The sequence below is a fragment of the Pristiophorus japonicus genome, chromosome 13, assembly GCF_044704955.1.
Source record: "Pristiophorus japonicus isolate sPriJap1 chromosome 13, sPriJap1.hap1, whole genome shotgun sequence".
NCBI classification, from domain to species: domain Eukaryota; kingdom Metazoa; phylum Chordata; class Chondrichthyes; family Pristiophoridae; genus Pristiophorus; species Pristiophorus japonicus.
The window spans coordinates 15071463-15084193 of NC_091989.1; the positions used below are offsets into that span (position 1 = coordinate 15071463).

General features: G+C 53.6%; 1 protein-coding gene across 5 annotated transcripts in view; it reads left to right on the top strand.

Moving 5' to 3' along the window:
* The window catches only part of fbxo18 (F-box DNA helicase 1), an 89877-nt gene that overhangs the window by 24000 nt on the left and 53146 nt on the right, over window positions 1-12731 (top strand). For all 5 annotated transcript variants that reach the window (XR_011596254.1, XM_070897177.1, XM_070897181.1 and 2 more), the window contains exons 7-8: window positions 6086-6187; window positions 10120-10217. Coding sequence is in view for 4 of the 5 variants with exons in the window: in XM_070897177.1 (XP_070753278.1) it covers window positions 6086-6187; window positions 10120-10217 (200 nt within the window). In the remaining variant the exon portion in view is untranslated. The remainder of the gene's footprint in view (window positions 1-6085; window positions 6188-10119; window positions 10218-12731) is intronic.

Sequence of the window (12731 nt, forward strand, 5' to 3'; positions counted from 1 at the left end):
TTCATTCAAGTGACCATTTTCGCAAGGGTGTGGAAGGGAGGATACGGCAACGAATCAACAACAACAACTTGTATTTATATAGCAACTTTAACGTAGTAAAACATCCCAAGGAACTTCACAGGAGTGTTTAAGACAAAACAAATAAATTTGACGCCAAGCCACATAAGAAGAAATTAGGGCGGATGAGGTAGGCTTTAAGGAACGTTGTAAAGGAGGAAAGAGAGGCGGAGAGGTTTAGGGACGGAGTTCCAGAGCTTGGGGCCCAGGCAGCTGAAGGCACGGCCACCAATGGTTGAGCAGTTATACAAAGATGGGAGGAAAAGCAATGTGTGAGGAGGACACAAAAAATCCAGAAAAGGACATAGACAGGCTAAGTGAGTGGGCAAAAATTTGGCAGATGGAGTATATTGTCAGAAAGTGTGAGGTCATGCACGTTGGCGGAAAAAAAATCAAGGAGCAAGTTATTATTTAAATAGAGAAAGACTGCAGTACAGCTGGACCTGGGGGTACTTATGCATGAAACACAAAGGTTAGTATGCAGGTACAGCAAGTGATCAGGAAGGCCAATGGAATCTTGGCCTTTATTGCAAAGGGGATCGCGTATAAAAGCAGGGAAGTCTTGCTACAGTTGTACAGGGTATTGGTGAGGCCACCCCTGGAATACTGCATGCAGTTTTGGTTTCCAGATTTACGAAAGGATATACTTGCTTTGGAGGCAGTTCAGAGAAGATTCACTAGGTTGATTCCGGGGTTGAGGGGGTTGACTTATGAGGAAAGGTTGACTAGGTTGGGCCTCTACTCATTGGCATTCAGAATAATGAGAGGTGATCTTATCGAAATGTATAAGATTATGAGGGGGCTTGACAGGGTGGATGCAGAGAGGATGTTTCCACTGATGGGGGAGACTAGAACTAGAGGGCATAATCTTAAAATAAGGGGCTGCCCATTTAAAACTGAGATGAGAAATTTGTTCTCTCAGAAGGTTGTGGACCTGTGGAATTCGCTGCCTCAGAGAGCAGTGGAAGCTGGGACATTGAATAAATTTAAGACTGAAATAGACAGTTTCTTAAACGATAAAGGAATAAGGGGTTAGGGAAGTGGAGCTGAGTCCATAATCAGATCAGCCATGATCGTATTAAATTGCGGAGCAGGCTCGAGGGGCTGTATGGTCTACTCCTGCTCCTATTTCTTATGTTCTTATAATCAAGGATGCTCAAGAGGATAGAATTTGAGGAGCACAGACATCCTGATCTTACCGACACCCACTTTCCACCAGAGGGCACTTAATAGCCATCGGGAGCCTACTCCCTGCCTTATTGACCCCCTAACCTTGCCCAGGGTTCAGAGCCCAATTCGAGCACGTGTTGGTGCTTTGCAGGCTGAAATCTCCATTGCAGCTAGCAGAGAAAACCCAGCTGGCGACCTCTGAGCGGTAGGTGGAAGATAACGGTACACGGAGTCAGAGGAAATGTATTAGCATGAATCGAGAATTGGCTGGCTAACAGAAAGCAGAGAGTCGGGATAAATGGGTCCTTTTCGGGTTGGAAATCGGTGGTTAGTGGTGTGCCACAGGGATCGGTGCTGGGACCACAACTGTTTACAATATACATAGATGACCTGGAAGAGGGGACAGAGTGTAGTGTAACAAAATTTGCAGATGACACAAAGATTAGTGGGAAAGCGAGTTGTGTAGAGAACACAGAGAGGCTGCAAAGAGATTTAGATAGGTTAAGCGAATGGGCTAAGGTTTGGCAGATGGAATACAATGTCGGAAAATGTGAGGTCATCCACCTTGGCGGTGGGGGGGAAAGTGAAAGAGAATATTATTTGAATGGGGAGAAATTACAACATGCTGAGGTGCAGAGGGTTACCTTATGATGATAGATTGAGTAGACTGGGTCTTTACTCGTTGGAGTTCAGAAGGATGAGGGGTAATCTTATAGAAACATTTAAAATAATGAAAGGGATAGACAAGATAGAGGCAGAGAGGTTGTTTCCACTGGTCGGGGAGACTAGAATTAGGGGGCACAGCCTCAAAATACGGGGGATCCAATTTAAAACCGAGTTGAGAAGGAATTTTTTCTCCCAGAGGGTTGTGAATCTGTGGAATTATCTGCCCAAGAAGGCACTTGAGGCTAGCTCATTGAATGTATTCAAATCACAGATAGATAGATTTTTAACGAATAAGGGAATTAAGGGTTACGGGGAGCGGGCGGGTAAGTGGAGCTGAGTCCACGGCCAGATCAGCCGTGATCTTGTTGAATGGCGGAGCAGGCTCGAGGGGCTAGATGGCTTACTCCTGTTCCTAATTCTTATGTTCTTATGTTCTAACTGCAAGAGGGCAAGACTCCTGGAACACGAGACTTTTTAGTAATGGCCCTGAAATTCCGGTTGACCTCTTCCCGCGGACAAACGACCTAAAAACAGAAAAAAGATACGCACTTACCTGCTGCTGCTGCGCCCGTCCGAACTTCCGAGCCTGAGGCCTCTGGTGACTGCGCGCGCAGCGTGTGCACATGGGGACGTGTGCAGGCCGGGATCTGGAGTCAGCAGCCAATCAGGTGTAGTATAGATTGTCATTCATAGCAATAGGAGTTCGGTAAGTCCGGAACTCCTATTACTATGAATGAGAACTCCTCCACCTCCCCCCCCCCCCCCCCCCCCCAAACACCCAAAACACAATAAAAAAATAGAAAATAAAGTACACATTTAACATTCATTTAAATTAAAGTTGTTATAAAAAAAAGTTTTAAAAATTAAGCCTTAAAATAAACAGCGTAGTGGAGAAGGTTTTTAAAAGAAAATAAAAACTTTATTTTTAATGTGTGTGTGTGTATTTTTAAACAGTTGCACCTGTAAAAGTAGGCTATACACCTGCTTTTTCAGGCGCAAGATTTTAAAGGACAAGATATTCGTAAATATCGGAAATCCTGACCTGCAAGTGTCCTCGCTCCCGATCTGCGGATGATCTGTCAAGCCAGAAACGTGACAGATTGGAAAAGCCAGTTTTCAGTGCATGCGCATTGTGCGCTGAAAACCGTCTTTTCCGATGCCTTCCCGGGTCCGTAGAAACTTCTTACGGACCCGGGACATTGTAATTTAAGGGCCAATGTTTCTTCCCCAAAATGCCGTGCAATGCTTGCTTTCTCACTCCGGTCATCTGAAGCGGTCACCTACAAAACGGTGTCACACACATCGCATTTTCAACCATCTTGGGGCATTCATTGTTAGCACTGAGGATGTGGGGAAAATACATTTGTTGAAGCTGTTAGTGCTTCAGTTGGTAAGTGCATAACCGTTTAAAAAAAATTTGTTCCTGGGATGTGGGCGTCGCCAGCAAGGCCGGCATTTATTGCCTATCCCTAATTGTCCTTGAGAAGGTGGTGGTGAGTCTCCGCCTTGAACCGCTGCAGTCCGTGTGGTGAAGGTATTTCCACAGTGCTGTTAGGGAGGGGGTTCCAGGATTTTGACCCAGCGACGCTGAAGGAACGGCCGATATATTTCCAAGTCAGGACGGTGTGTAACTTGGAGGGGAACTTGCAGGCGACGGTCTTCCCGTGCGCCTGCTGCCCTTGTCCTTCGAAGTGGTAGAGGTCACTCATTTCACTGCAGAACTGCCTCGTTGATCCTGAGCCAGATAGACAGCGAAAGTGACGGGTTCGATTCCCGATCTGTGGCGAAAATGTATTCAATAAAGTGTGATCATGTGGGCTGGGGGGGGGGGGGGGGGGGTGGGTAGGGGAAGAAACGGTCATGTCATGAGCAATGTTTCCCCCAATTTCTTTTGGGGTGCGTGGTCCCTTTAACGGGCTGCGCGGCCCATTCATAATTTCGCACATCCGTGAAATCTCCCGTTTGTAACGCCGGTCCCGGGCTGCGCGGGATCTCCGGACAGCTGTGCGGCCGTGCAGCGTCGCAGGAACGTTGGTCATGAGTGTCCTTCAGGGATGGGACGCTGGCATCCCCCGCGCATTAAAACAAAAGCGACACACTGCGGTTGTTATAAATCTGAAATAAAAACCGAAGATACTGGAAAGACTCAGCAGGTCAGGCGGCATCTGTGGAGAGAGAAACAGAGTGAAGGGCGCTGGGAAGGGGAGGAGGGGCAGACGAATCCCTCCCAGCCCCCTTGCTTTCCCTGCCTCTGTATTTGCTTAAAATCTTATGGCTCAGAAATCCCTCTTGGGGTGTTCCCGTGGGCAATTGCCTCGTCGCTGGATATTTTTTTACGAATTTACCTGGTGGTCTAGGAGCCGCCCTGATTTCCGATGGGGAAGCCTTCTCCTCCCGCGCTGTGAAGCGCGCTCCCATGCAGGGGGTCCCGATGCAGTCATGTGTGACTGCTCAGCCAATCAGGTATTTCACAGGTTCCCATTAATAGCACTGAGACTCGCGTATCTACCAGTTCTCTGCTATTAATGAGAACAAAAGCAATCACACAAAATAATAAATAAAAAACAGACCACACATATTTAAAATTAATTGAAATTAAAAGTTATTATGTCTTATAAAAATAAAATATTTTCCCGATTTAAAAAAAAAAGTTTTAAAAATTATGGTTAAAAATAAACTTACTGTAGTGGGGAAGGTTTTTAACAATAAACTATGTGTTTATAATTTTATTTTACAATTGTTTTTGTGTGTTTTAGAACACTTGCACCTGTAACAGTAGGCTATGCGCCTGCTTTTTCAGGCGCAAGATTTTTGAGGACATTTGCTGCGCAAATAGCCCAATCTTGCCCGTACAAATGTCCTCGCTCCCGATCTGGCTACGATCTGTTGAGCTCCAGCTCCAGCTTGACAGATCGGAAAAGCCGGTTTTCGGTGCATGCGCATTGCGTGCTGAAAACCGGCTTTTCCGATGTCTTCCCGGGTCTGTAGAAACTTCCTACGGGCCCGGGACGTCGGAAATTCTGCCCCGAAATCTCCAACTTCTTCCAGTTCTAATGAAAGGTCATTGACCTGAAATATTAATTTTGTTTCTCGCTCCACAGATGCTGTCTGACCGGCTGGTTATTTCCAGCATTTTCTGCTTTTATATTCCCTCCCTCCCCCACCACACACACACCCCACACTGCCAGCCCTAGGCTAAGTGCTTGACAATTAAGTGCCATGTCATCTTCGTTAGTATAATGGTGAGTATCCCCATCAGTCACACGGCAGACCGGGGTTCAGTTCCCCGACGGAGAGACTTTCAAACATTATTTGTGTCAGCTGTGGCTCAGTGGGTCGCACTCTCCCCTCTGAGTCAGAAGGTTGTGGGTTCAAGTCCCACTCCAGAGACTTGAGCACAAAAATCCAGGCTGACACTCCAGTGCAGTGCTGAGGCAGTGCTGCACTGTCGGAGGTGCCATCCTTCAGATGAGATGTTAAATCGAGGCCCCGTCTGCTTTCTCGGGTGGATGTAAAAGATCCCATGGCACTATTTTGAAGAAGAGCAGGGGAGTTATCCCAGTGTCCTGGGTCAATATTTATCCCTCAATCACCATCACTAAAACAAATTATCTGGTCATTATCATATCACTGTTTGTGGGAGCTTGCTGTGTGCAAATTGGCTGCTGCGTTTCCTACATTACAACAGTGACTACACTTCAAAAAGTACTTAATTGGCCGTGAAGCGCTTTGTGACGTCCAGTAGTTGTGAAAGTTACTGTATAAGTTTCTGGGAATGGACAATAAATGCAGGCTGGCCAACATCCCCCTTTCCCTGATAACCAAAATATAGAAGTAAAGATTTATTAAAACACAGACACACAGTTTCTCAATTTACTTTAATCGTGATTGACTGAACTTAATTCTGTACTAAATTAGGGTGACTGGTGTGGGCATTGGTCACACTGCTGCCGCAGCTCTGAAGTTGGGGCAGAGGGAGTTTTACTCTACATCTAAATGTGTTGTACCTGCCCTGGGAATGCTTAATGCCTGAAATCTTAAATATTCCCATTTCTCAGCTACCTAACGTTCCTAGTCTTGATGAGCAGAAAATCCTCACTCCATGGCGGGGGGAAAGTTTGTCTACTGTAAAAATCTGAGGGTTATCTTTAACTATTTCTAAACTAGTGTTTGTTTTAAATAAACATTTCAGGATCCATTATAATCTCTTCTACGCCCTCTACTGGCTGGAGAATCCAGCCAGCATCAGTGGAAAACCTGTGAAGCATCTCAGCTCAGCTCCGGACTCTGGCAGGTAATTGTTGCAGATTTTAAATAAGTCAGAATGAATCCAAACAAGCGCATTGCAATTTAGAGTAAGCTATTTCTTATCGAATGGATAAAAGGAACTTGTATCTATTGTGTTGGAGGGACGAGGAACACAGTTGTCTCCAGCGCGGCGTATCTTGGTTCAATCGCAGTGTTGATCGTTCGTTATTCTGATTCAGTTTCCTCTTACTTAAGTGAGTGTGGTCAGTTCGTGAATTGTGGTACAGGTTGTACCTCTCCAGTCCGGGACTCTCTAATCCGGAAACATCCGTGGTTCGGCATCAGTCCCGACGTGGGTGACGTCCCGGTTTCCCATGCTTCCTGGCTCTGTGAAGTAAGCGGGCCGGGCAAAGAAGGGGAAGGCGGCTGACTGAGGGAGAGGAGAGTTTAAAAAAAAAAGCACCAAACCAGCGCGCGCGAGAGAGAGCGAGAGCCTCGAGTTTCGTAGCCTGAGCTGGAGCGTGATAGAGGCGTTCAGGAGCCTGGGCGCTGTCGACAGGTACCAGTAAGCCGAGGCTAGCAGTGACCTCCTGTGGTTCGGAAAACACTCTCTTTCGGCACCGGTCAGGTCCCGAGGGTGCCGGACCACAGAGGTCCAACCTAACACCTCTTGTGGAAGAATCCATCTCCAGGGCGGGTTGAAGTCAGCTGCCAACGCCACAAATCCCATCTCTTGTAAGCTCGTGCAAAGTGCAGTTGACGGTGGTCATGGAGATGCTAGTGGCTCGGAGGGCCCAAGCTCTCTCAGCCGCTGAAAGAAGCTGGAGCTTGTGCTAACGACTCCTAGTAACGATGTATGCTGATGACACCCAGCGCTACCTCGCCACCACCGCTCTCAACCCCTCCGCTGTCTCTTGATTTATCACGCTGCTTGTCCGATGAGCAGAAATTTCCTCCAACTAAATATCGGGAACACCGAAGCTATTGTCTTTGGTCCCCGTGCCAAACTCAGTTCCCTAGCAACCGACTCCGTCCTACTCCCTGGCAACGGTCTGAGGCTGAACCAGACCGTTCGCAACGTTGGTGTCGTATTTGACCCCGAGTTGAGCTTCCGATCACCTAACCACGCCATCACCAAACCTGCCTACTTCCACCTCTGTACCATCGCCCGACTCTGCCCTGCCTCAGCTCAATGCTGCTGAAACCCTCATCCCTTACTTTGCTACCTCGAGATTTGACTATTCCAATGTACACTTGGCTGGCCTCCCATCTTCCACCCTCCATAAACATGAGCTGATCCAGAACTCTGCCACCCATATCCTAACTTGTACCAAGTCCGGTTCACACATCACCCCTGTGCTCGCTGATGTACATCGGCTGTCGGTCCGGCAACACCTCAATTTATAAATTCTCATCCTTCTTTTCAAATTCCTCCATAGCCCCGCCCCTCCCCATCTGTGTAACCACCTCCAGCCCTACAATCCTCCCAGATCTCTGCATTTTTCCAATTCTAGCCTCCTGTGCATCCCTGATTTTCGTCGTACCTTCAGCTGCCAAGCCCTTCAAGCTCTGGAATTCCCTCCCTAAACCTCTCCGCGCCTCTCTACCTTTTTAAGATGCTCCTTAAGATCTACCTTTCACCTGTCCTAATGCCGCCTTATGTAGCTTGATGTAATGTTCTTTGATAACACTCCTGTGAAGCGCCTTGGGATGTTTTACTACATTAAAGGCGCTATACAAATGCAGGTTGTTGTTGACTCCACCTTAACCTCAGCAATCTCCTTCAGCTTTGCACCGCTGCTTTTGAGAGTCTGGATAACTCCAAATCCACTCTCTCGCTGTTAGCAAAGCCTACATCCATCATGGCCCTGCATTTTGAAGTTCTCTTCCTAAACCTCTCAACATTTCTCAGAGTTTAATAGCTACCCTGGTCGTCGTTTAGGAGCGTGGGCAGGAACATCGGCAGGGCCCAGGTACAGAGGAGTGGGAAGGTCAGGGCGGATAGGCGCCGAGTGTTTGTGGCGAGATGCGGTGAATGTTTATGGTGGAGGAGCAGCGAGAGACCGTGGCGGAGGTGCGACAGATGAGGGTACGGAGCCCAGAAGAGCCGAGGGCCCAGGGGCAGCACGGGCCAGCCCACATTGCGATATGTGTGCGCACTAGGTCTGTGACAGGCAAGCCGTGATCCTTACCAATGGATCCATCACAGACCCAATTCATGTCCGGACCGGGGTCAAGCAGGGCTGCTGTCATCGCCCCAACCCTCTTCTCAATCTTCCTCGCTGCCATGCTCCACCTCACAGTTGATAAGCTCCCCGCTGGAGTGGAACTAAACTACAGAACCAGTGGGAAGCTGTTCAACCTTCGCCGTCTCCAGGCCAGGTCCAAGACCACCCCAACCTCTGTCGTCGAGCTACAGTACGCGGATGACGCCTGCGTCTGTGCACACACACAGGCTGAACTCCAGGACAGAGTCGACATATTGACCGAGGCGTATAACAGCACGGGCCTTGCGTTAAACATTAGTAAGACAAAGGTCCTCCACCAGCCTGTCCTCGCCGCACAGCACTGCCCCCCAGTCATCAAGATCCACGGCGTGGCCCTGGACAACATGGACCACTTCCCTTATCTCAGGAGTCTCCTATCAACAAGAGCAGGCATTAATGATGAGATCCAACACCGCCTCCAGTGCGCCAGTGCAGCCTTCGGCCGCCTGAGGAAATGAGTGTTTGAAGATCAGTCCCTCAAAACTGTCACCAAGCTCATGGTCTACAGGGCCGTAGTAATACCTGCCCTCCTGTATGGCTCAGAGATGTGGACCATGTACGGTAGACACCTCAAGTCGCTGGAGAAATATCACCAGCGATGTCTCCGCAAGATCCTGCAAATCCCCTGGGAGAACAGACACACAAACATCAGCGTCCTCGTCCAGGCCAACATCCCCAGCATTGAAGCACTGACCACACTCTATCAACTTCGCTGGGCAGGCCACATAGTTCGCATGCCAGACACGAGACTCCCAAAGCAAGCGCTCCACTCGGAACTCATCCACGGCAAACGAGCCAAAGGTGGGCAGAGGAAATGTTACAAGGACACCCTCAAAGCCTCCTTGATAAAGTGCAACATCTCCACTGACACCTGGGAGTCCTTGGCCATAGACCGCCCTAAGTGGAGGAAGTGCATTCGGGAGGGCGCTGAGCTCATCGAGTATTGTCTCCCTGAGCATGCAGAAATGAAGCGTAGGCAGCAGAAGGAGCATGTGGCAAACCAGGCTCCCTGCCCACCCTTTCCCTCAACGACTATCTGTCCCACCTGTGACAGAGACTGTGGTTCTTGTATTGGACTGTATAGCTACCTAAGAACTCATGCTAAGAGTGGAAGCAAGTCTTCCTCGATTCTGAGGGACTGCCTCTGATGATGATGAGGTCCGTGCAGCAGAGCAGGTCTCCAGTCGTCCTAATTCAACCCTTGCCACTGGACCAAGACCTAGCTCTGCCGAGCCTGTGTGGTGGCTGGTGTGCAACGGTCACCACACATTAAAATAATCCACGCACAGGCATCTTCCACCCCCCTCAATTGGAGTTCAGGACTGGAACATCGGGTCTTCATCGAAACACCTGTGAACTCATGGAAGCAAGTCATCCTCGTTCGAGGGATTGCCTATGATGCTAAACCTCTTTGAACTTGCCTTTGTCCACCAACTAATTCTTTTCCCAATTCCTGACAGGTTTTCCCCCCACCTTCTATGTTAAAGTAATTATATAACAATAAGTGCAATTGTTGATGTTATCGTCTGAAACACCCGCCCCACTGCTCCATGCCAGGACCTGAAACAGCCATGCATTTATTAATAACTTCAAACTTATTAGAACAATATGTGGTTGAAAATAAATACTACATTGCATTTTACTTGACTCTTTCAAAAGTAATTTACAGTGGATGGACATTATTGATCGGTTTTACTTTTTTAAAAAAAAGGCTCGAGATACACGACATAAAACTGACCCCTGAGCAGCAGCAAATACTGAACCATGAAACCGCCCCAGGGCATGTGATTAAAATAACGGGATTTGCAGGTGAGTGGAGAATAGACCGAGTAATGTGGCATGTGCGTGCCAAGCATGAGAGGCCAGTAGGCCATCAGCTAGCTCCGTTTGATTTGATCGAAACCCCACTTTCTCACAATTCCTTTCTCCCTCCGTCTCCTTGCCTTCTTACCCCCTCTTCTCTCCTCTCTTCCCATTCCACTCCCCTCCCTCCCTCCTCCCCCCGCCCTCCCTCTCTCCTCCCTCCCTCTCTCCTCCCTCCCTCTCTCCTCCCCCCCCGCCCTCCCTCTCTCCTCCCTCCGCCCTCCCTCTCTCCTCCCCCCCGCCCTCCCTCTCTCCTCTCCCCCGCCCTCCCTCTCTCCTCTCCCCCCGCCCTCCCTCTCTCCTCCCCCCCCTCCCCCCGCCCTCCCTCACTCCTCCCCCCCGCCCCCCTCACTCCTCCCCCCCCGCCCTCACTCTCTCCTCCCCCCCCGCCCTCCCTCTCTCCTCCCCCCGCCCTCCCTCTCTCCTCCCCCCCGCCCTCCCTCTCTCCTCCCCCCCGCCCCCCCTCTCTCCTCCCCCCGCCCCCCCCTCTCTCCTCCCCCCCGCCCCCCCCTCTCTCCTCCCCCCCGCCCCCCCTCTCTCCTCCCCCCTGCCCCCCCTCTCTCCTCCCCCCCGCCCCCCCTCTCTCCTCCCCCCCGCCCCCCTCTCTCCTCCCCCCCGCCCCCCTCTCTCCTCCCCCCCGCCCCCCTCTCTCCTCCCCCCCGCCCCCCTCTCTCTCCTCCCCCCCGCCCCCCCTCTCTCCTCCCCCCCGCCCCCCCTCTCTCCTCCCCCCCGCCCTCCCTCTCTCCTCCCCCCCGCCCTCCCTCTCTCCTCCCCCCCGCCCTCCCTCTCTCCTCCCCCCCGCCCTCCCTCTCTCCTCCCCCCCGCCCTCCCTCTCTCCTCCCCCCCGCCCTCCCTCTCTCCTCCCCCCGCCCTCCCTCTCTCCTCCCCCCCGCCCTCCCTCTCTCCCCCCCGCCCTCCCTCTCTCCCCTCCCCCCCTCCCTCTCTCCTCCCCCCCGCCCTCCCTCTCTCCTCCCCCCCGCCCTCCCTCTCTCCTCCCCCCCGCCCTCCCTCTCTCCTCCCCCCCGCCCTCCCTCTCTCCTCCCCCCCGCCCTCCCTCTCTCCTCCCCCCCGCCCCCCTCTCTCCTCCCCCCCGCCCCCCCTCTCCTCCCCCCCCCCGCCCCTCCTCTCTCCTCCCCCCCCCGCCCCCCTCACTCCTCCCCCCCGCCCCCCCTCACTCCTCCCCCCCGCCCCCCCTCTCTCCTCCCCCCCGCCCCCCTCTCTCCTCCCCCCCGCCCCCCCTCTCTCCTCCCCCCCTCCTCGCCCCCCCCTCCCCCCCCTCTCTCCTCCCCCGCCCCCCCTCTCTCCTCCCTCCCCGCCCCCCCTCTCTCCTCCTCCCCGCCCCCCCTCTCTCCTCCTCCCCGCCCCCCCTCTCTCCTCCTCCCCGCCCCCCCTCTCTCCTCTCCCCGCCCCCCCTCTCTCCTCCCCCGCCCCCCCTCTCTCCTCCCGCCCCCCTCTCTCTCGCCCCCCTCTCTCTCGCCCCCCTCTCTCTCGCCCCCCCTCTCTCTCGCCCCCCCTCTCTCTCGCCCCCCCTCTCTCTCGCCCCCCCCTCTCTCTCGCCCCCCCTCTCTCTCGCCCCCCCTCTCTCTCGCCCCCCTCTCTCTCGCCCCCCCTCTCTCTCGCCCCCCCTCTCTCTCGCCCCCCCTCTCTCTCGCCCCCCCTCTCTCTCGCCCCCCCTCTCTCTCGCCCCCCCTCTCTCTCGCCCCCCCTCTCTCTCGCCCCCCCTCTCTCTCGCCCCCCCTCTCTCTCGCCCCCCCTCTCTCTCGCCCCCCCTCTCTCTCGCCCCCCTCTCTCTCGCCCCCCCTCTCTCTCGCCCCCCCTCTCTCTCGCCCCCCCTCTCTCTCGCCCCCCCTCTCTCTCGCCCCCCCTCTCTCTCGCCCCCCCTCTCTCTCGCCCCCCCTCTTTCTCTCTCGCCCCCCTCTCTCTCGCCCCCCCTCTCTCTCCCTCTCTCTCGCCCCCCCTCTCTCTCCCTCTCTCTCGCCCCCCCTCTCTCTCGCCCCCCCTCTCTCTCGCCCCCCCTCTCTCTCGCCCCCCCTCTCTCTCGCCCCCCCTCTCTCTCGCCCCCCCTCTCTCTCGCCCCCCCTCTCTCTCGCCCCCCTCTCTCTCGCCCCCCCTCTCTCTCGCCCCCCCTCTCTCTCGCCCCCCCTCTCTCTCGCCCCCCCTCTCTCTCGCCCCCCCCTCTCTCTCGCCCCCCCTCTCTCTCGCCCCCCCCTCTCTCTCGCCCCCCCTCTCTCTCGCCCCCCCTCTCTCTCGCCCCCCCTCTCTCTCGCCCCCCTCTCTCTCGCCCCCCCTCTCTCTCGCCCCCCCTCTCTCTCGCCCCCCCTCTCTCTCGCCCCCCCTCTCTCTCGCCCCCCCTCTCTCTCGCCCCCCCTCTCTCTCGCCCCCCCTCTCTCTCGCCCCCCCTCTCTCTCGCCCCCCTCTCTCTCGCCCCCCCTCTCTCTCGCCCCCCCCTCTCTCTCTCGC